The 23,415-nt window shown below is 42.6% G+C and overlaps 1 protein-coding gene across 1 annotated transcript in view; it reads right to left on the bottom strand.

Annotated features, from left to right (window-relative positions):
* LOC133018470 (partitioning defective 3 homolog) overlaps positions 1-23,415 on the bottom strand; it is a 237,599-nt gene that overhangs the window by 141,814 nt on the left and 72,370 nt on the right. Inside the window, exons 3-5 of the mRNA XM_061084838.1 lie at positions 14,920-15,103; positions 9,372-9,562; positions 9,104-9,247 (exon numbers count right to left, since the gene is read on the bottom strand). Of these exons, the coding sequence (XP_060940821.1) occupies positions 9,104-9,247; positions 9,372-9,562; positions 14,920-15,103 (519 nt within the window). The remainder of the gene's footprint in view (positions 1-9,103; positions 9,248-9,371; positions 9,563-14,919; positions 15,104-23,415) is intronic.

The raw sequence follows: 23,415 nt of genomic DNA, 5'->3' as shown, positions 1-23,415 counted from the left end.
GTGTGTGTGTGTGTGTGAGATGGCAGGTTGTACCCCGAGGTGAAGATCCCCTCGGGGACACTGTAAACCCTCAAGAGCCTGGGGGTGTGTGGGGGTGTGGGGGGGGGGGCTGCTTCTTTCATCTCCCCTCCATCTCCCTGTCCCTGTCCCCCCCAGCTGGAGGAGATCTGAGCTCCAACAGCTCTCTGTCGTTTCAGAACCACGAGATCAAAAGGAGACGAGGAGCGAAGGAGGGAGAAGGACGGAGATAAAAATAAGAGGAGACGATGCCAGGAGGTGATGTGGGGGGGGGCAGAGGAGGGAGAAGAGGAGGATCATTGGAGGAGAAGACGGGGAGAGAGAGTGATGTGAGGAAAAGACAGAGAGAGAAGTAAAGTTCACTGCAGCAGTTTCACCGTTCACACGTCTGCAAACACAAATACACACCTGAGCTTATATATATGTGCACACATTCACACCACACTCACATAGTGTGTAGTAGCTGGTGGACACGCATGAACACACACACACACACACACACACACACACACACACACACACACACACACACACACACACACACACTGTGATCCTGCTGCTTTGAAAAGATGGTGATGTTTCACTTTCATCTGTCTTATTTAAACACACACACAGCCACACACACACCCACAACCACACACACACCCACACACACACACACACACCCACACCCCCACACAAAGTTGAACTTGCAGGTTTCAGTGCACATTATGCACATATGAACAGACACAGCGACTCGGTCTGAGGTGATTTATGAGTCCACGGCTCAGTTTGCATGATTTATCCTGCTAAAGGTTCACTGTGCACCTGAGGGACACACACATACAGACACACACAGACACACACACACATACACACACACACACTCTGGAAGGAGGCTTGTTAGCCAGGATGCACAGAAGTGTGTGTGTGTGTGTGTGTAGGGGGATACATGGTTATAAAATTTGTTTTGCATACGCTTACGGTGTAATTGTGTTTTTATTTTTCGCATGTGTGTGTGTGTGTGTGTGTGCACTTTGGTCTAAGCACAGTGAAATGCAGTGTGTGCATGACGGAGGTGTGTACGTGTGTGAGTTAATGAACTCCTGTGGTGTGTGTGTGTGTGTGTAAACCTGTGTCTGGCTTGTTCATTTGTCCCAGTTTGACATATACATGTTTCATCAAACCAGCATGGCGTTGTGCGTTTCCTGCTGTGCGTGAACATTCCTGCGCCAGGTATAGAGTTGTGTGTGTGTGTCGGTGTGTGTGTGTGTGTGTGTGCAGATCTGCCTTCATACGTCTGCGTAACAACATCCCCAGTGAGTTGTGTGAAGCTTCCTTCCCACCATGAACGATAACTCGGCCCCTCAGCAGTGTAATGGCTGAGGACACACACAGCAGCAGCGACACACAACTGACACACACACACACACACACACACTGTGTCACACTGAACTACACACTGGATGCTAACAGTGTAAAAAATAATAACCACACGGCCTGACCTCCAGTAAGACACCATAACCAGCACCACAGAATCCCAGTTTGATTAGTGAACATGAAGAGTGCTGACTGCGGAAATATAATTATTATTTATACTCATTAAAAGTTATAGTTTGTGGCCTCTGGTTTTTTTATTTAACCAACTTCTCAGTGATGACAATTTTACAACAAGTACACAATCATTCTGTTGCTTTTAGTCAAACACATGCGGCTGAAAACCATAAATGCCTCTAAATAGATTATGGAGACGACCTCAGGAGACGACCTCTGCACAAACAGGAAGTGAAACCTTCACGCTATCGTCTCCAGTCGAGAAGGAACAAGATGTCGTGAACGTTCAAGAAGCCAAATGTAGGAAACTGTTGAAAATAGTTTTCGGGGGAAAATCGCTGCAAAACAACTTTCATTGTGATTTGGAATCTGCTGTGGAGGTTGTGTATCAGCCTCGTGTCAGACGAGACGATGTTTGGACCAAATTGGTGGTTTTCACTGCCCAGTGACACACACACTCACAGAGAGAGGTGATATTTAATGAGAGACACACAAACACACACTACACACACACACACTCGTCACAAACAAAACACACAGAGGAGATACCCAACAGAAACACACAGAAGACAACAGATACACAACCACACACTCTCCACGACACACTAGCTCTGCCCTCAAGAGATGATGACTGACCCAGCCAGAGTACAGGTTGTGTGTGTGTCTGTGTGTGTGTGTGTGTGTGTGTGTGTGTGTGTGTGTGTGTGTGTGTGTGTGTGTGTGTGTGTGTGTGTGTGTGTGTGTGTGTGTGTGTGTGTGTGTGTGTGTGTGTGTGTGTGTGTGTGTGTGTGTGTGTGTGTGTGTGTGTGTGTTCAGCTGTCCATGCTGAAGGCAGCTCAGCAGCTTCGGGCTTTTCCTCTTAATTGGTTGATTTGCAACCACGTCTGCGGCCGCCTGACACACAACGGACACACACAATCACCAATGCAACACACTCGTGCACCGCAGACACGCTAATGGATGACCACACGTAAACACACACAATCAATCACACACATGCAGATTCACCAAATGCCCTCTTGACTCACACACACACACACAGACACACACAGACACACACACAGGCAGCAGTGCAGTGCAAAGCTTCAGCACATCCGACCCGTTCTCATTAATACACACTCGACTGACAGCTCGCTGTTGCCATGGCGACCCCTTACCTGTTGCCAAAGGGAGGCGGAGGAGGAGGGGGGGGTGATAGGGGGGAGGGGCTTGTGAACACAGCTCAAAACTATCCCAGATCAATTTCGAGAGACAAATTCTGAACGTCCTCAAACGGGAGACGCCAAATTCTCCGGCCTTCGTCTCATCTGACTCCGCCTCCTCTGACTCCGCCTCCTCTGCTCCAGGTGGTTCGCTCCAGTCGGACGAGATGAAACCAAGTCGAGGGGAAATTGCTTTTTTCTTAATTTGTCATCGCGAGCCGCTCTCCTCTAATTAAATCACTACGTATTCTATTCTCGTCCCGTGTGATTCTTCAGTCCCGTAGCGTTTCTATCTTATATTCTTAACGGAGGTTTTAATACGCTGCTGGAAAACGGCTCCGCAGACTAATGTGTCACAGCAGCAGAGTCTCTGTAATTAACTGTTACAGCGAGTTCACAAAGTGTGGAGACGCTTTATGGAAAATTAAAGATGCATGAAATGCTCCCAAATCAAACAGAGCCTAATGAAAATGTGAGTCGCCCGTTCTGCTGGAAGCGATTTGAAGATACGTGTTGGACGACTAGAGCTTCGGATCATTTCCACGTCTGAGTCACAGATTTATTTTTTTGTTCAATTCAATTCAACATAAAGATAAAATGAACGTTTATTGTTTGGAAAAATTAATTAATTTGACACAGCAGCAGACGAAGAATAGAATCAGAACAGAAAGTAAACAAGATTTAAATAAATATCTATAATCACAATATACAAATACTACTGACAGTGTGGCAGTGTTATGGATATATATATATATATATATATATCTGGGTGGATGACATGACGCATGATTTTTCTGTAATTAAGTGTTAATATTTATTTAGATGCATTTAACCACTTAAACAACACATGGATGTGATGCATATTATGGTACTTTGTTTTAAACTTATGATTTTGTATGAAATATCTGTTATGTTTTGATTATATTTTAAGGTGAATACGCAAAGTGTCCTGAGGTGTGACCGTAACATAGGTGAAGCATTAAACTTACATATTGACAAAATAAACCAGAAATATCTGGAGCAGGTAATAACTGCCATGGCTTTATATTGTTTATAATGACTTAATTAATATAAGGTTTTAATATGCACAAAACTAGTATATTAGTATTTACAGCAAAATAACTTTTGTAACACAGATGCTGTCCTGCGGTGTGACATGGAAAATCAGATTTTTGAAACGGCAGTTACATGGACAACTATAGGGGCCCTTAGTTTATTCCACTACCAGGAAGCTTTATTGTTTGGAAAAATTAAATTTGACACAGCAGCAGAAGAAGAATAGAATCAGAACAGAAAAGTAAACAAGATTTAAATAAATATCTATAATCACAATATACAAATACTACTCTGACAGCGTGGCAGCATTATGGCTTAATGTTATACATATATATATATGTATATATGTATATTGACCAGTCGCTGTATTTTATTTGCAGTGTATTTTCTACTTTTCTGCTGCCAGGATTTTCTGGAAAAAATATAACTGCAGGAAACCATCCTGGTAAATGTGTGTTACATTAAAAATGTCATTTTAGTTTTGCAGGGCGAAAGAATTAAACTTCTAAGAATTAAATTTGATTTCTAACTCTAATGATGCGAAGATCAACAAATGAAACATGACACACACCTTCAGCATTCATACAGCAACTTGCAGTTTGATGCCATTTTGCATCATGTTGCTGCCACTTACTGAAACTGAAGAACACACACACTCACACAGAGACACACACACACTTTGTGTATTCGCTGTTGATCCGTAATCTCTTCCTCCTCCTGATGATGGTTTGAAAATCAAGCCGACACCGGTGTTATTGTTTCAAGTGCTTTCGCTCCCACACGTTTAATGTTGTTTTCTTCTCGCTGAATCAAATTACACTTTCCCTGAAATGGATTCTGCTTATGAATAAAAACTTTGCCAGTTTGCGGTAAATCACACGACAGCAGAGGAATTAGAGCCGAGGTTATTTGGTCATTACCACAGCAGAGGAAGATAAAGGAGAGTAATCATCACGCGCTCTCAGAACAGACTCAAACAATAACAGTCCACAACCCACAAGGTTTACTAATAGACTTCTGCTGTCTTGATTATTCATGATGGATCTCATCTGTTTTGTTTTTTTTTAAAATTGGATTATCGGGCCTGGAAGGAAACCGGACTGCGGTCGTCACGCGGCCGAGTTGCAACATCGTTCTCGGAATCAGCTGGAAGTGAAACGCTGCTGAAATGAAACAGTGACAGCGAGAAAAACAGATTCTGTTCCCACCACTCGCCAAAGACAACAGCTCATGAGTGTGTGTTACTGATAAGAATAAAGTTGACGTTATATATGATCATGTAACCTGGATTCAGACTTGATTTAACTGGTTCATCTACGGTGCAGCCACATCTGCATGCAAAGACCCACGAAATCACAACATCTGGGATAACCACCCCGGGTATTGGGGTTTGGACACATTGCCTGACTGTTTTTAATCATGCACGTTTCTGTAGGAGTGGAAAAAAAATGAAGTGAAACCTTCACGCTATCGTCTCCAGTCGAGAAGGAACAAGATGTGGTGAACGTTCAAGAAGCCAAATATAGGAAACTGTTGAAAATAGTTTTCGGGGCGAAAATCGCTGAAAAACAACTTTCATTGTGATTTAGAATTTGCTGTGGAGGTTGTGTATCAGCCTCGTGTCAGACGATCTGAGGTTTGGACCAAATTGGTGGTTTTCACTGCCCAGTGACACACAGACTCACAGAGAGATGTGATATTTAATAAGAGAGACACAAACACAAACTACACACACACACGTCCCAAACAAAACACACAGAGGAGATACCCAACAGAAACACATGGAAGACAACAGATACACAACCACACACTCTCCACGACACAACATCTGGGATACCCAGCCTGGGTATTCGGGTTTGGACACATTGCCTGACTGTTATTAATCATGCACGTTTCTGTAGGAGTGGAAAAAAATCAGGCCCGGGTTTGGACCCAAAACCCAGAATTCCAGTCTGTCTCAGGTCGGACTAAGTTTCCAATCGACTCAGTCGGGTTTGCACAGAAAGTCTTCATCAGACATGCACTGGAGTCCAGACACGTTCCTGAAAGTAAGATAACAAATGGGACATTGATTCGGACATTAACTGGATCTTTTCTGCCGACCCAGCGATTCTCGATGACAGGACGAATACTTCAGGATGGAAAAGAGGAGCCGAACACGTAGAGGACAAAGAAGAAGAAGACGTCAACTTCAAAAGTCTGTGAGTTACGTGAGCTTTAGGCGATAAGGTGTCTTTACTACAGGATATAAACGTCACGTCCTTCCTCCTGCTGCTCTACACAGAGCTCCTCTGACTGCTCTGGACGTGTTCCTGTTGTTCCACATTCACAGTTTGCACAGTTCCTGTCTGAAAACATCTCACGTCAACAGAGTTTCTTCATTACCACACGGAGAGAAGCATTAAACACACAAGCACAAGGCCGCTCGGGCTGATGTGGCTGTTAGAGTCACAGTGAGGGCTGTCAGCAGAATGATAAGATGGTAGAGAACAGGTGTGAGTGTGTGTGTGTGTGTGTGTGTGTGTGTGTGTGTGTGGCCTTCAGCGGTTCATTAATACTGAATACAGCATCCTGTGGTGACCTCCGCCACTTAACCCCCTCCTCACTAGAAACCTGTTGAAAGACAGACGGAGGAAACACTGCAGCTCCTCTCTGACGGATGGAGCTCGTCAGCTCGTCTCACACTTAACCTCAAGAGAAGAAACTCTACAGAACCAGAGATGAATCTGAATCTGAGTGAACTTTAAATCAGCATGGTTTGTAGGGGTGGGAATTGGCAAAAATGTGAGGATTCAATAGTATTGCGATTCTGCGATATATTGCGATACTGCAAGTATTGCGATTCGATTCTGCGATATATTGCGATTCATGTCCCCCATATTATTGAAAGGCATTACAAAAAATGAGGAAAATAAGACTGCTCAACTCACTTCAAATGTCACATTTAATTCTGTGAACAACATTGTCTTCTACACATTAACTGAAGTGCAAAAACTTTGTCCTTGAACATTCAGAACACAGGACCTTTGTAATTATTTTCCTAATAGGAGACCTCTCACATGAACACTGAGCTCAATCATATAAATAAGAGGAACCTAGAGCTTCAATCAAATTGAGACCTGCAAGGTCATGACCCAAAATGTTAAATTCATTTGGAAATATTGGCATTTTTGTTCAGAAAAAGGAGTTGGTCAACATGCTCAGATGTGAAAGTGCTCCTCTGGGACTTTGTGCTACAGTATCGATATAATCGCGGGCGCAAAATTTCGCGATACTGAACAGAATCGATTTTTTCCCCCTACCACTAATGTTTTGTGAAGAGGTTGTTCTGTGGTGTCGAGCTTCAGATCTGGTTTGTCACCTCACATCTGACATTAAGAGCTTCACTTCATCGTGTCAACTCTCTGCATCTGCATGATAATTCATCTGGTGAGTAAAGTAAAGTGTTGGCTCCACAGCAGGAGAGAACCACTATCGAGAAATGTCTGATGCTGATGTATTCAGAAGACGTCGTTATCAAACTCTCAGGACAGAGTGTGTAGCTGCGGTTTAATATTTTACACGTTAACCATAAAAAGAAAATTCAAAGAAATATGTAGCATGCAGAAAAAAAGTCCAAGTTACATGGAAACGTACAAATTGTTCTTACTGTATACATTGTTGTTTTATGTCCGATTGTTGTTTTATGTAAAATGCACCAACCACACCAAGGCAATTTCCTGTATGTGTCAATATACTCAAATAAAAGAATTCAGCTCCATTCTGCATCTGCATGATAATTCATCTGGTGAGTAAAGTAAAGTGTTGACTCCAAAGTGGGAGAAAATGAGTGATATGGATTTTTCGGAGCAGATATCGAAAAATGTCTGATACTGATGTATGTCGTTATCAAACTCTCAGGACAAAGTGTGTAGCTGCGGCTTCATATTTTACACGTCAACCATAAAAACAAAAATGCAAGGAAATATGTAGCATGTAGAAAATATTCCACGTCACATGGCACTGTTTTGCATTCTGCACTTTGCATATCACTTTTTACTTCACTTTTTATATCTTTTATATATTTTATACAGATGTGTATGTCTAAATAAATGTTACTTTGTATAAATATTAGAAAAAGTGAGTAAATATATATTGTTTTTAATTGTTTTTCTTATGTGTTGTGTATTTATTGTGTTTTTATGTTTCGATGTTCATTGTATGCACCAATAACCAGAGCAAATTCCAGGTAGGTGTAAACCTACTTGGCAATAAATACTTTCTGATTCTGATTCTGATGGAAACAAAAAACTATAAAATGAAGAGTTAATGCCTCTTTGTTAAAAGTGGAGAGCAGCACAGAACACACACACAACCAGCAGCAGCCAATCAGCAGAGGCGACTGACGTCTGACCCAGTTACACACCAGCGCTTCATGTTTATTTAACTTTTGCTGATCCACGTTTTCTTTTTTTAAATCCTGATATCGTGAATAAACACTTCTGACTTCGTAACACAACCTGAGCGGCAACAGAATCTTGTCGGAGGTGCGGAGGGAGCCGGGCGGCGTTCAACGAGTCAACTTAAACAGAACCACATGTGCTTCATGTGACGAATGTTATTTAATATATCAACGTTATATCACTTCTCCCTCTCGTGAGTCGTTGGGGATTTATGATTGAATTCCTCAGTGTGTAACCTCCTGGCTGAGGGGGGGTGATGGAACTGGGTCGGGCTCCGACAGGCCTGACAAGTCGAGTGAGAGCGAGACAGGCCTGACGGGTCGAGTGAGAGCGAGAGCGGCTGTAAATCTCCGGACAGTCGAAGGAGGTATCAGGTGTTCTCTTCACGTCCACACGTAGAGAACAGGAGACGGATAGAGTGAGCATCGGGTTTTCCAACGATGTCGTCAAAATGACAGGAAGGATAGAAAAGTCTTTTTCAAGGTTTTTCTTTACTCCGATGTCTGGTGAGTTCGAGGGAAACGTGTAATTTTATCTTCTGTGACATGTCATCGCCGTTTATTGGCCCTATATATAAACTATCATGTTTTGAGCCAGACTAAAAACGTCATTTGTATTTAACGATGCTGCTTTTCTGAATATATGAAAAGTGACAGTTAAAACCAAAGGAGAGATTTGTTTAATTTGTCCTCTCAGTTCATGTCTTTCTTCTAAAAGTCCTCTATATTCTCCTGGATTCTCCTATGCTTGTGGACACCAGGTTTACACAAATAAGTTTGGTCACGTTCACTACTGTGCGTTGAATTCATCCAGTTTCAAACCCAGCATTAGTTGTGTAGTTGAACTCTTTACCTGCTCTTGTCTCTCTAGCCAGCGGTCCACCATGGGATGATTGGCGCTGAGCGACGACCGGGCCGTCTCCCTCTGGAACTCCCTCTGATTGGCCCACGTCCCGGCGTCCCGCGGCAGACTGCGATACGTGTCCGTGACTTTATCCTGCAAAGACAAGAGAGTTCCACGTGTTCTTATTGATCGAGGAAGCATCACAAGTATCTGGAAAAGGTCAACGGTGACATTTTAAAATCTAGAAGATGTCCGTGCTGGCTTCCCGGCCTCTTACCTTCCTCTCCAGGCTGTTGGTGCCGGAAGCGTGTCGGACTTTCAGGAAGCCAGCGGTGGTGGACCAGCGGGTCGGGTTCTTCCTCGAGGGCGGGTCTTCCGCTTGGACCCGTAACTCGCCGGCGGCGCCGAACGGCCCGTTGATGGTCAGCAGGGCCGGGTCGCTGCTGCGCCGGACGTGGAGCGGCATGTCTGAGGGACAGGAAGGACAACGGGACGGAGGTTAAGACTAGGGATGGGGGGGGAAATCGATTCAGTTTCAAATCGCGATTGTTGTGAATAACGATTTTAAATCGCCATGCTGCCTCCCAAATCGTTTTTTTTTTTTTTTTTTTTTTAAAAACATATTTATTGTTTTATACGGGGGGGTGGTATATGGGGGGGGCAACATCACCCCAGAGCATGTTGACCAGCTCTTGTTTTTGCACAAGAATCTAAACATACCCAAGCACTAGCTTTGTATCGCCTACATGCAAACAACAATAGCCTACTTCTTGTTTATTTCAAAGTTTATATTTGAAGTAAACTTTTATTCATTCTATTTAATTTACCTTTTATTTATTGTTTAAAAGTAGCCTAAGTGGCATACATTTCTTAATCTGTCAGTTTGTGTGCAGTTGACTGGGGCTATACAATAATAGGGAACATTTTTATTTATTTTCTCTATTGGCTGCCCGGCAGTCATTAAGTTAATGTTAATATTTGAAATAAAACTTGTAAAGCTCTAAGTGAATTTGACTGTGTTGTATTTGAAGGAATGATTCAACATTTTTCCATGGTCCAGTATTTAAAAAATAAATAACCAAAAGAAATCCCAGGAAATCGTAATATCGAATCGCAATACTTACAGAATCGTAATACATATCGTATCGCCACCTAAGTATCGTGATAGTATCGTATCGGGAGCTCCCTAGTTAAGACTGAATCATTATGGATGAAAAGTGAAAGTTGTAGAGAGGAAATCTGCTTTTCTCTCTCTCTGGGCGATACATTTCCATCACTGCATGATTTCTCTATTCATTTGAAAGAAAGTGGCAGATCGCTGAAGCTGATAAGACACACGACACAGACTTCATATTGTGTTTGGGCGGATGATCGATGGGAATACGCTCAAAATAATTGTGTTCCTCAAACAACGAGTTGGCTAATAAAGGCAGTTAATCATCGAGGTTCCATTATCGTCCCATTGTGAATTAATCACGTTTATCAGTGAAGGTTCTAATCGGGCGGAGCATCGTCACGGCAACTGTGTGGGAACATCAACACCAGGACGAGTCTGTTGAGAAACACCAGCGCCGGTGGACGACTTCCATTAAAACTCTTCACTCTGTGGAGAAGTCACGGTGCGTGGGAAGAGGGCCGAGGTCAACATGACGACTCCGGCGAGAGCAACGCGTACAAACCCTGTGCACTCGTACACAAAACACACACACTGTCCAAAAATCACTCCAAAATCCCTCGAGCCAGCAGACACACACCAGAGACACGCAGTGTAAACCAAAATGTTCGGAGCTGGAGCGTCTTCCTCAGACGACAACGCCAAGTGTCATGTTCCCATGTTCTCTTCCAGGACGTTTACTCACTGTCTGGTTTGTGTGTGTGTGTGTGTGTGTGTGTGTGTGTGTGTGTGTGTGTGTGTGTGTGTGTGTGTGTGTGTGTGTGTGTGTGTGTGTGTGTGTCTGTTTGTGCAGGAAATGCTATGATCCGTCCAAAGAGAGGAGTGTGGGTCTGAGTCAACACTTTCTTGAGTTTGTGTATTATCAGAGTAAGTGCATAACAAGATTAAGTGTTTCCATCTGTGTGTGTGTGTGTCCCTGTGAGTGTGTATTCTCTGCTACACACTGCGGTTTGTTTGTGCGTATTTGAACACAAATACTTAACACAACAATATTGTGTAGAAAAATGACATGGCTCTGTGTGTTTGTGTAGAAGAAGTGTTTGTGTTGGGAAATAATACAACCGAGCCAACGGCAGCAGTATTTGTTGAGAATGTGGAAATGTTTTTGTGTGTGTGTGTGTTAGTGTGCGTTTGTGTGTGTGTTTCTGAGTGTGTGTACAGTACACTCATTTGCTGACTGATGTTACTGGGTCACCCAGAGCGTGGGACCTGACCTGCTGGGAGCTGTGGGAGGCAGCTGCGTTCTGGGAGACGGAGTTCAGGAGTGGACGGGGGTGCAGCCTGATGCCGACAGGTCTCAGCACCACTTACACAACTCCAGCTCCCAGGAGGCACTGGGGCATGGGAGCGATGAGTACGACCCCGACCCATTCGCTAATTCTATTTACACCGAGTTCTAATGTGGGCTGTGGGCGGCTGCAGGAGGAGAGGACGTCTGCACAGCTGGACGACACAAGTAAGGCAAAATCATCTTGACCGCCTCCTGGTGGCTGGCTGCAGAATAGGTTATAAAGCCTGTATCCTCCATGTTGGTAGAAGGGACGTATACCACATAAAAAAAATATTAGGGCTGGGCAAGTTAACTCGTTTTAATCGAGTTAACTCAAGTGATGAGTTAACTCGATTGTTTATCCGCCAATTATTTTCTTTTTTCCTGTTCTACAGCAGTCAGCAACAGACTTTCACAAAATAAAAGCCTGACTTTCACAATAAAACAATAAATAATCAAACCTGAGTTAATGCGAGATAAAATAATTAATCGAGTTAACTCGTCACTTGAGTTAACTCGATTAAAACGAGTTAACTTGCCCAGCCCTAAAAAATATATATATTTCTGTCTTTGCAATATGAATGATTTCACGTACACTAGATGTTGCATGAACAACGGCATCTCAGTTAGAAGCTTGACTCGCAAAAGTGTGTTTTTAAAATTTATTTCAGCCTTCATAAATTTGGAGACATTTATATTACACATTTTAAGGAGCAGTATTGATATTGGCTCCTTGGATTACAGAGTCGTATTAACTGAATTTGTATTTTATGATTTAAAGATAAAGACAAATTCATGAACTTCCAAGTTTGACTTTTTTCTCCCGTAGTAATTATTTGGCTTTTGAAAACTCAACTTCTCGTTCTTCCATCTGAAAGCCTCACATGTGACTTTGTCCTTTAATCTGCATCCTCTCATCTGCAGAGTTCTGAGTTTAGCGAAGCCAAGAAACGATCATCAGTCGATCTGTGTGTTTCAACTCAGCTCTCTGTCTAATAAGACTTATCACGCTTCTTTTGAGTCTGTGGGTCTAACAAGGAAACTGGCAAAGACCCACCGAGTCCAACACTCCTCATCTGGTCCGACATGAATCAGTGATTGAAAGCTATTCTCATTAGGCGCTCGTGGAGAAAGAAATTAATCAAAATTCCTTCTCCTCCACGTCAGACATTTCTCTTAAAACCCATTAAAATTCATCTGATGAGATTCGGTGTCGTCAATTAAGCCGGGTTAGAATTTATTATGGAGACGGTTAAATTGGACGTAACTGACAGGTGTGATTATTCCCCGAGATTTCCATTTCTTACTGCAAATTCTCATTCAGCATCTCGTCCAGGAATCCAATTAGGACTGGAGTGACCTCGCTCAGTGTGTCTGTGTGTGTGTGTGTGTCTGTGTGTGTGTGACAGAAGTAGATTTTGGTGGTGACAATGCCAATGAAAGCCAGTTTACAGGTCATTAGTGGAACCGGTGGTATTTCAGTGCTAATTAAAGAGACTAATTAAAGAAAAATCAAACACTTTCCTGCATTTAGTTTTTTTCAGTCCGCCTGATTTGTTGTTTGACTGATCTACAGATATGAGCCTTCACAATTATATTTTAAGACATTGTGGAAAATGTGTCTTTGCATTTATATTTTACATAAAAAAATGCATCTATTGCTCAATTCAAGTCTAAAGTAAGTTTAATTCAACCATCCAAAAAGGGAGTTTTACTAAATCAATCAAAAAGGTAAACGAAGAGAAACTAAAGCTCACAACTGCTGCTGGTGAAGCTCAGAGAAAAAAATCCATAAGAAGATTTATGAAGACAAAGAATAATGAAGATGCATCGAAAGAACTCGCTGGCAAAGTCAATATCGGCGGCAAATGTGAAAAGTAAAATTCGGGCACAAGACATATCCCTTTAAATAACTCATTGATCATCGAACCAGGACTTTAACATTCGTTTTGCAAGTCTCAAAAGGACTTTGTGTTTTCACCGATCTGCCAGAGGGCCGCTCCCATTCAACTGGAGAGACCTCAAAATAAATAAAAGCAGATTTTAGTTTTGATGATTGATTTCCCCCTTGTAGTCACCTTTACTCTCAGTCCTCCAATAGTCACAGATCCAGAGAAACAGAGGAAGAGGAAGTAACAGTACGAGCACGTGTTTGTTTCCTCGATTCCAAACGAGACAAATCACCGAACGCCGTCACTTTTCCTTAAACTCGCTGTAATTGCCGCAGCAGACGCCACTTGGAAGGCGGAGCTGCAGAGGTGGACGGGCTCAGCGTCACATTTGATTTAGGAGGCAGCGAATAGAACCAATTAGTCACTTTGGCCGGGGATCAAGCGGCTATCTGTGCCGGGGCCTCCTGTCCAATTAACAGAATTTATGGACGGGGGGGCCACGGTGAGGTAATCTGTTGGGTTTGCTGCTGCCGCTGACATCTGATGCCGCTGACAACGACAGATTTATAATTTAAGGAGGGAAATAAGAGGAATGGACTCAATTATTAATGTGTTAGGTAAATGTCCAGCCATGGTCACAAGATCACAGGTCCCACTTAATACGTACTTACTACATATATATTCATATTTTTTTAATTTAATATTATCCACTCATTCACCCTGTAAACTGCTGCTTCATTTTGCTATGTTATATGTTATATTGTATGTTCTTTTTTATTTTGTAAAGCCCGTCTACTAAGTAGATGTTGCCTGCCAGGTCACAAGATCTCAGGTCACACTTAATAGGTACTTACTACATATATATTCATATTATTTAAATAAATAATCCCCACTCCTTCACCCTGTAAACTGCTGCTTAATTTTACCATGTTATACGTTATATGTTATATGGTATGTCATTTTTTTAATGTTGCCTGCCAGGTCACACTTACTACGTACTTACTACATATATATTCATATTTTTTTAATTTAATATTCCCCAATCCTTCACCCGGTAAACTGCTTCTTCATTTTACTATGTTATACTTTATATGTTATATGTTATATAGTATGTTCTTTTTTATTTTGTAAAGCCCGTCTTCTAAGTAGATGTTGCCTGCCAGGTCACAAGATCACAGGTCACAAGATCACAGGTCACACTTAATATATTCATATTATTTAATTTAATATTCTCCACTCCTTCACCCTGTAAACTGCTTCATTTTACTATGTTATACGTTATATGTTATATGTTATATGGTATGTAATTTTTTAAGATGCTGCCTGCCATGTCCCAAGAGTTTCACTGCTCCGGTGATGCTGTCATTGGTGCATGTGACAATAAACTTTGATTTTTGAGTTTGCCGAGTGTATCTTTAGATAACGGCCGCTCTGTCCAAACCAGGCTTCCATCCACAGCCAGTCGTGACCCTGTGGCGTTCAGACTCACTTGTGCGCAGGGCGGAGGGCGTGACCTCGATCTCGCTGGCCGCCTGGTACGGCTGGAAGGCCGACGCCCCGCTGCCGGCACTGAGGTCCGCGGCGAACAGGTCCGGGCTCTGGGTCCCGGTGGAGCTGGCGCTGGTGCCGTCACCTCCATGATGAGGCTCCTGCTCGTCGTACACCGCGATCAACTGCAGGAGGAAAGGAGAACAGGGGAGGTGAGAGGAGGAACTTGAAACTTTATGTTTTCAAGAGGCTAAATCGCTCAATATTCACAGAAACAAGAATAAAGGGAAGCAGATTGAATTCATATCAATCTAAACATATGCTGGAATAATGTAGAATAATGAGACAATTTAAGTCACAAAGATAAAGAGAGGATTAAAACCAGGAACAAAAGATGGGAAGAAATAAGAGGGAAGAGCTGAGATTAAATGAACGACATAAAAACAGAGGAAGGACAAGAGGGTTTTTTAAACTGCATTTCAGACAGAAGACAAAAGAGACTTAAATCTCTTTTAAGTCTCTTTAAAAAGCTAATTAATGAATCACAATTGAGGTGAGATAGGTAACACGAAACTTTATGTTTTCAAGAGGCTAAATCGCCGACTATTCACAGAAACTGGAAGCAGATTGAATTATATATGTTTTTTTTCTTTGTATTGGACTAAAACGCATAAAAATCAAAACATATGTTGGAATAATGTAGTATAATGGGACAATTGAAATATTGAAGATAAAGAGAGGATTAAACCAGGAACAAAAGATGGGAAGAAATAAGAGGGAAGAGCTGAAGATTAAATGAACGACATAAAAACAGAGGAAAGACAAGAGGGTTTCTTAAACTGTATTTCAGACAGAAGACAAAAGAGACTTAAATCCCAAGAGGGTTTTATTTAATCTCTTTAAAATCCTTTTAAAAAGTTAATTTATGAATCACAATCGATGTGAATCTTCGAACGTACAAACACTTATGAGTCTTGATATAAAAACTTAGCATGTGCAGAGGAGGGGGGGTATTGCTCAAGAGACCAAAAATATGTTGTTTGAAGCCACTGTGACCTTTGACCACTAAACTCAAATCATTAAATCTGTGAGTCTAAGTGATGATTCGTACCTAATTTGAAAGGTTTATCTCCAGTTGCTCTTTACATAAAACATTCACGAGGTAAAAACAGTTCCTCGAGGTCACCGTGACCTTCACCATAAACCTTGGACCCACAAAATCTAATCAATTCATCTGTGAGATCAAGTGAACATTTGTCAGACAAAAAAAAGTATTTTTTAGGGTCATGGTGACCTTGAACTTTGACCTTTCACAGCCGAAATCCATTAATTTCATCGTTTAGTCCAATTTAACTTTTGTAACAGATTTAAATACGTTCTTGAGAAATCCTGTACGGACATTTGGACAAGCAGAAATTAACTCAGGCATAAAAACAAACTCGATAAAGACCTGGATCAATAAGAACCAGTGAAAATGTGACCCAGTGAACACATCAGCACCCACAGACCAGGACTGGTGGTCCAACCTGCTCCAGTCACTTACAATCACTGAGAGTTAATTAAATCCTGGTGCACACACATGGTCCCCCCCCCCAGCTCTAACACACCGGGACCACACATCGAGCAGGAGAACAGCGAGCGGGTCTAGAGGCGGGATCTCAAGTCACGCCCCCGAGGTCAAATTACGTCCAATCAGATCCCTTCTTATCTCCGGGTGTCTCCTCGCTGCAGATCTGGAGCTGAGAGCTTCTTCTCCCTCAGAGATCTGATTAAACCCAGCCTCTGCTGACTCCCTTTATTAGATTATAGATGAGATTCGTGTTGTCCCTCTGTGCCCCCCCCCCCCACCACCCGTTCCCCCCCGAGGGCCTGAGAGTGTGTTCAGCTGGTTTCAGTCAGACGAGGAGAAAACCAAGAGCCCGTCCAGCATTCTGCCAAATCAGAGGATGAGATCTAACTCTCCCACATGGTGAGATATCTGAGACATCCACATTAAAAGCTAATGGAGATGTTGTGCAGCTCGAACATCTTCAGGATGTCACTGCTCTTCATCTGGCTTCGTTTGCTCCGTCCTGGCCGAGCTTGTGAAACTCAGCAGAAGGTTCATCAATTTCACTTTCCCTCCCGACGCAGATATATATTCATCTTGTGAAGAGGCCACATTGGGAAACGCTCGGTTCACTCACAGATCTGGAGATTGAGATGAATACAAATCAATGTGGATTGTGAAATCTCTGCTCAGGGCTACAGCATCATCTGCAGACTCATAGGAATACGATTCCAAACAACCCATGTGATACCGAATTCTTATTTCTAATGTGCAAAGTTATTATTTTTCTACGTTTTCCACTCCAAAGTTACGTGAATGCTTCTTAACAGCTTCTTCAAACTTCCGAAGAAAAGAACTAAACGCAGGAGAGTAGAACACTTTGAGGCCATTTGCTCCGTAAGACGCACCTCTCACACAAATGAGGTTGAATAGAAAGAGATGCATCAGCACACACACACACACAGTTACATTTAAAGACACCCACACAATCCATTAAAACACACACACACACACACGCACACACAAACCATTCAAATCCAACCACCCGCTTTCCAGCACATTAAACCTTCATTTCTGCAATATTTAGTCTGAGAGCTGTGGAGTTTTATAGCACACTGGACAGGCTCCCTGGTGAGAGCAACTCTCCAGGGCGCACACAAACAGACGCACACACACACACACATATTAAAACACACACACACACACACACAGACATAAACACACTTACAGACCTCAACACTCATTTTTCCCATTAGTCCCTGTACATAAATGTGCCCACATTTACCTCAAATTAGAAGCCACAGCAGCCCGCGGCTAATCTGCTCACACAGTAATGGGGATAATAAAGGGTCAAGGGGCAGAGGGGGGGGGTTGTTGTGTAGAAAGTGTAGTTGTGTGTAGAGTGTGGAAAAAAAAAGAAGAAGGAAGGTTATGCGAGTTTGTGAGTGTGTGTGTTTGCTCAAGTGTGTAGAAGTTTAAAGCTGTTTTCAAGATATGAACTCTGGGAAATCTGTTCCGGAACCTTCAGGAGAGAGGCAGAGTCTTATGCTCATGCTCTTACTGTATATATTGTTATATTGTTGTTTTGTTTAATGTACAGTGCACCAACCACACCATGGCAATTTCCAATATATGCAAATATACGTGGCAATAAAATGAATTCTGATCTGATTCTGATCGACGTCAGGCCTTCTCACCACAAGCTCTCCAATCTTGTCTCTACGAGTTCTTTATCTGCATCATCTTTATCCAGATTTATTTGTATTCTTCCAGTTTTGTTAAAAATGTCATCGACTCGCCCGCTGTGAGTTTTCTGGTCATGTTCCTGCTGCTTGGGATCCGTGAGAACTTTATGAAGTTAATGACTTGTGAGTTCTGCAGAGAAACCGACTCTGCGTTCTCACAGCTCCTCTAGAAACATGTCAGGACAATGTGCGGAGTTCACCGAATGTCTGAAAGCAGCGAGACACCTGGGAAATACACAGCAAGACAAATTGTGCGCGTGTGTGTGTCTGTAATTGTGTGTTCTATGGGTATACGTGTATATAAAGCTTCCTGTGTGTGACCGTCCTCCTCTCTCTCCTCATTAAAGCTCAGCTCAGCCAACAAACTGCCGAGTCAGCAAAACTCCCCCCGGCCTCGTCCCCCCCGAGGACCCCGGCGAAGACGAACCCCCCCGACCCCAAGTGCTTTCACAGCCCACGCGGTTGTTATTACAGTGCGTGGTAATCAGTTCGGCTGCGGCGAGCTGCGAGAGCGAGTCCCAGCCTCGAGATCCTGAGCCAATCAGATGATAGTGAAAGACTCCATCGCCGCAGGGGGCGTGGCTCTGAACGTTAGACATCATATCCCAAAGGATAAAGCTTTCATTTGCAATTTCCCCTTATGTTTTTGAGACGTAACCAAGCTAATCACCAGTTGTTCATGTCGTTAATGGTTGCAAGTGAGCGTGTTGAGCGTTGTGGGCGGAGCTACGACAGACGGACGCTCCCTCTGGACTCCATCTTGTTCCTGTTGGACGTTGTGTTGAGTGACTTGTTGCCCGTGAGCCATGAAACGGCCCCGAGTCAAAGCTAATTGCTGAGGTGTGTTGACAAGCACGACCCTGACCCCTGCCACAGGAGAACTGCTGCCACTCATCATCGTCACACACACACACACACACAGACACACAGACACACACACACAGACACACACACACACACACAGTAAAAGGTGACATCCAATCAGCAGTGTTGCTCCTCAGAGATTTGCACTGAAAAGTGGGTGTTGATTGGTTTGTGAAACTGTTTCAACACCTTCCTGGTTATGACTAGAAACTTCATATCTAACAGTTTATGATGATGACAGCTTTTTTTTATGTTTCCAGGTTGTTCAGCCGTACGTACGTCAATTAATCTCTGAAGAACGAACTTCTTCAAACTTCGTACAACTGCTCAGTTTGACTTGGTAGTTAAAAGTTAAAGGTCAAGGTCAATGCTTCTATAGACTGAAACTGAACTGGTCAGCGGAGGTAAACAACCACAGGATGGATATTCAAGTTATTCATGATGTATTGACTCAATTTCTTGGGGATGAATAAATTAATGTCTGTGAAATCATAACCTCAAAGTGACGTTATCAAATGAAAAGAAAAACAAGCCGAGTGTTTAATCAGAGCCGTGATTGAGATAAATGTAGATCAATTAATTGATTAATGATTTAAAGTAGTAATGTGTTAAATCTGAATAACACTCCGAGCATGATATTGATTTATTTAGTTTCTTCTAATCAAAACTTGCTTTGGACCCAGGCCAATATACACACATGTTGTGCAGTGTGTGTCTCTGTGTGTGTGGGTGATAAATGTGTGTGTGTGTGTGATAAATCTCTCCTCACTTCTTATCAACTGTGGTCCACTATCATGCACACGCACACACACACACACACACACACACACACACACACACACACACACACACACACACACACACACACACACACACACACACACACACACACACACACACACACACACACACACACACACACACACATCCCCTAAACCAAAAAAGAAACAATAATTGAAAAGTAAATCACAATGGAGAGTGTGAGTCGCTCCACTTTACAGCATCACTTCAGACGCAGCTCATAAATCATCATCATCATAACTCTGGCTAGAACAATACGCTGGCAGCGGGGGGAACCAGGGGTCTCTGGAAGGGGGAATTAATCCCTGTAGGTGTGTGAGTGTGTGAGTGTGTGTCTGTCTGTGTGTGTGTGTGTGTTGTCTTGGGTGTTGCTTCTGCCACATCAGCAGTCGACCGGTCTTATTTCATCAGAAATCCCAGAGCTTATAAAGAACGTCCGTCCCAAAACACGACACTCACCATCAGCTCCATCTTTCCAAGCCGCTGCCTCATCCGTCCACATAGCGTTTGATTTATTCCCTCGTCACATAAAATAACGTCAAGTCATTATAATTTCACGCAGAATTATAGCGCGTCGACAGAGCAGATTTTCCCTGGTGTCACTGCGCTCGGTCTGTGTTCTCTCACTTGATTTATTGACTATAAATCGTGTGTATATCAATAGAAGGAGACACACTAAATGAAAGAGGACAGAAGTGATCACTTGAGAGTTTTATTTGTCGTACGATGGAAATAACACGAGAGCGACTGGAGTCACACATGAGTCATGTTTGGCCTTTTGTCTGAATTATTTTTCTACTAGTAAATGTATTTTCATCACCTTTTATTTAGTCAATTAATAATTAATCAAAAATCTGGATTATTGATAATATTCTGTTTATCATTTAAGTAAACGTATGTTAAAGAAGACATCATTTAAATGTATGAAATGTGTAAATCACCATATATAAAATCCAAAGACCCTAAACTAAATGTCTGATTCTCTTTCTCTTTCAAAATCAAATGAATTTAACTTTTTTTAATTAAATATATAAATTAAATTAGATTTCTAAATTAAAACTCTGGCTCTGATTATAATTTGTGGAGTTCTTCCGTTGCCGTGTCGGGAGCCTCGGGCTTGATTGAGAAACACAGAGAGAAAGAAATGAACTTGATTGAAGTTAGAAACATTTCTGGTTTTAATTATTTAAGTGGCTTTTCTCCAAAATTGGTCAAGAACAGAACTTTATGTTTTGTTATTGTAATATCTGGTTCCAGAAATCCAGCCTGCGGTTCGATGTTCGGTTTTACTGACGACAGTCGGTTTACTTTCTATAACAGTTTCCATTGTTGTTTTCAAATTCTACAACATTTAATATTATAGACTATAAAGAAAGATGGACGACAAAACATCTGGATCACCCCCTGGTGGCTGGCTGCAGTACAGGTCATAGACCCCGCCTCCTTCATGTTAGTAGATGATACATGGACCAAACTAAAAAGTGAAAGTAGATGTTAAATAAATGGTTTATGTCGTTTTAAGTGTTCATGTTTCTGATAAATTTGGTTTTGATTAATTTATGACGACTGGAAATGATGGCATCTGATTCGTATTCAGAGAAGAAGAAGAAATTATTCAGAACACGCATCTGTCTTCATACACAGTTGTTGATCATACGGACAAAGGCTTTTTTAGGGAAATTATTGGAAACTAACTTTGACTTAATTCTTGAACATAAATTCCCTACTGCTGCTACAGAACCAAGACACACAATTTCACCACAAAAGTCCCTTTCCTCAGATAAACCTGCTGACAGAAGAAGAGCCTCTGCTGCTCTGGACGTCTCAATCCTGCAGACTCACACAAAGCCAGAGTCCGTGTAAACGCTGTCAGCAGACGAGAGGAAGTCACCGCTACACTTTCCCCTGCACAGCTGCGTAATCCAGAAACATGTCCCAACTCTCCTCTAAGGTCAAGAGACCGGCCGCCTCCCACATTCCCCTCGGTTACAGGAGCTGTGGACAAAGTGCGAGGTTTCGTCAGAGCGTTTCCCAAAAGCGACAGACGTCAAAACCCTCGGCAAACCCCCCCCCTACCGAGTGCAGACAGGCGGCGAGCGCTGGTCCTCCGCGGTCAGCTGACCACACTGTGTATGTGAGCGGGTTCATTTCAAAACGTCCAGGAAGGGAAAAAACACTCGAGCACGTCAGGAAGAATAACGGCTGTAACTTTAGATGAGTCGGATAATTCTTCTGTGTTTGCTTATGTTTCAGGAGAAGAGATGAAGTTCAGGTTACAGCTTTTCTTGGGAATATTAAATCATATACACCATACACTCTTTCAGGATATTCATTCTCTGGTGTTCGTGAAATCAGGCGATTTGCACCTCGGGGTTGAGACACTGGGGGAATGTGGCTCCCGACGGGATCATTAGGTGAAGCAGGAAATTGGCTGTATATGTTTATATATATTACATATTCTCTAAATGTCAAAGGGAGAAGGTGGAGTGACGAGAGCTTCAGTTCCACGGTTTCCTCTGGATGAGCGAACGGCCACAGAGAAAGAGGAGAAGTGTTTCCTCCTCTCTCAGACGTCCTGGTTGATTTGTGAGCCGAGAGGTTACATGAGAGATTTAATCACAGAGTTCTTTCCACATGTGGCAGCTGGTGAACACGAGGGTGAAGTTGTACAATAACACTGGAACAACTAACATTTCACCTACTTTATCAGAAAGAAGGAGTCATTTTTATCGACTCGCAAATCTAAAGTGTCGAAATGGAGTTTCACATTTTGATGTATTTGAATATTTCAACAGTTTTTTCCGATAATGTTCTTGGACGTGACCGGCTTCCAAGAGTGAAGCCAAAACATCTCATTCTCCCCTGGAGACCGGTTGCAATACAGGTCACAACCTCCACCTCCTCCGTGTTAGTGCTTTGGACTTGAACCAAACAAAAACAATAATTCAATGGTTTTGGTAAATGGTTTTGTATTTATATAGCGCTTTTCTCGTCTTAATGGCCACTCAAAGCGCTTTACAGTACAGTTTTACATTCACACATTCATACAGTGCATCTATTCGCAGCACTTAGTTATTCCAATGGGGGGACATTCAGGGTTCAGCATCTGGCCCAAGGACACTTCAGCATGCAGATGGGTCAGACTGGGGATCGAACTGCTTGAAGGACAGGTTGAAGGACGACCACTCTTCCCCCTCAGACACAGCCGCCCCGACAGTCATGACCATCAGTAATTCAACTGCTTGTGTTTCTCTTAAGTTTGCTTAAAATCGGTTATTTGATGCTATAACAACAAGCTCTAAATGACATTAAAAGCCATATCCAAGATATTTCGGCTTCATGTTTGTGCAGTGGGAGGAAGAGGGACATGTTCCACTTCCTCCCACTGTCCAGAAATGCCACCATCTTGTGGATTTGGAGCAAGAGTCTACTGTGTTAAGTGATCGGGGGGGTTTCGAGGTGCCGTCATGACACGTTCTTGACTAATCGTGAGTTGGGTTCAGCTGTCAATCCTTATCTTAACTGAAAACTCCCACTA

Source organism: Limanda limanda, chromosome 13, assembly GCF_963576545.1.
Source record: "Limanda limanda chromosome 13, fLimLim1.1, whole genome shotgun sequence".
Lineage (NCBI taxonomy): Eukaryota > Metazoa > Chordata > Actinopteri > Pleuronectiformes > Pleuronectidae > Limanda > Limanda limanda.
This window is presented reverse-complemented; position numbering and strand designations above follow the sequence as displayed.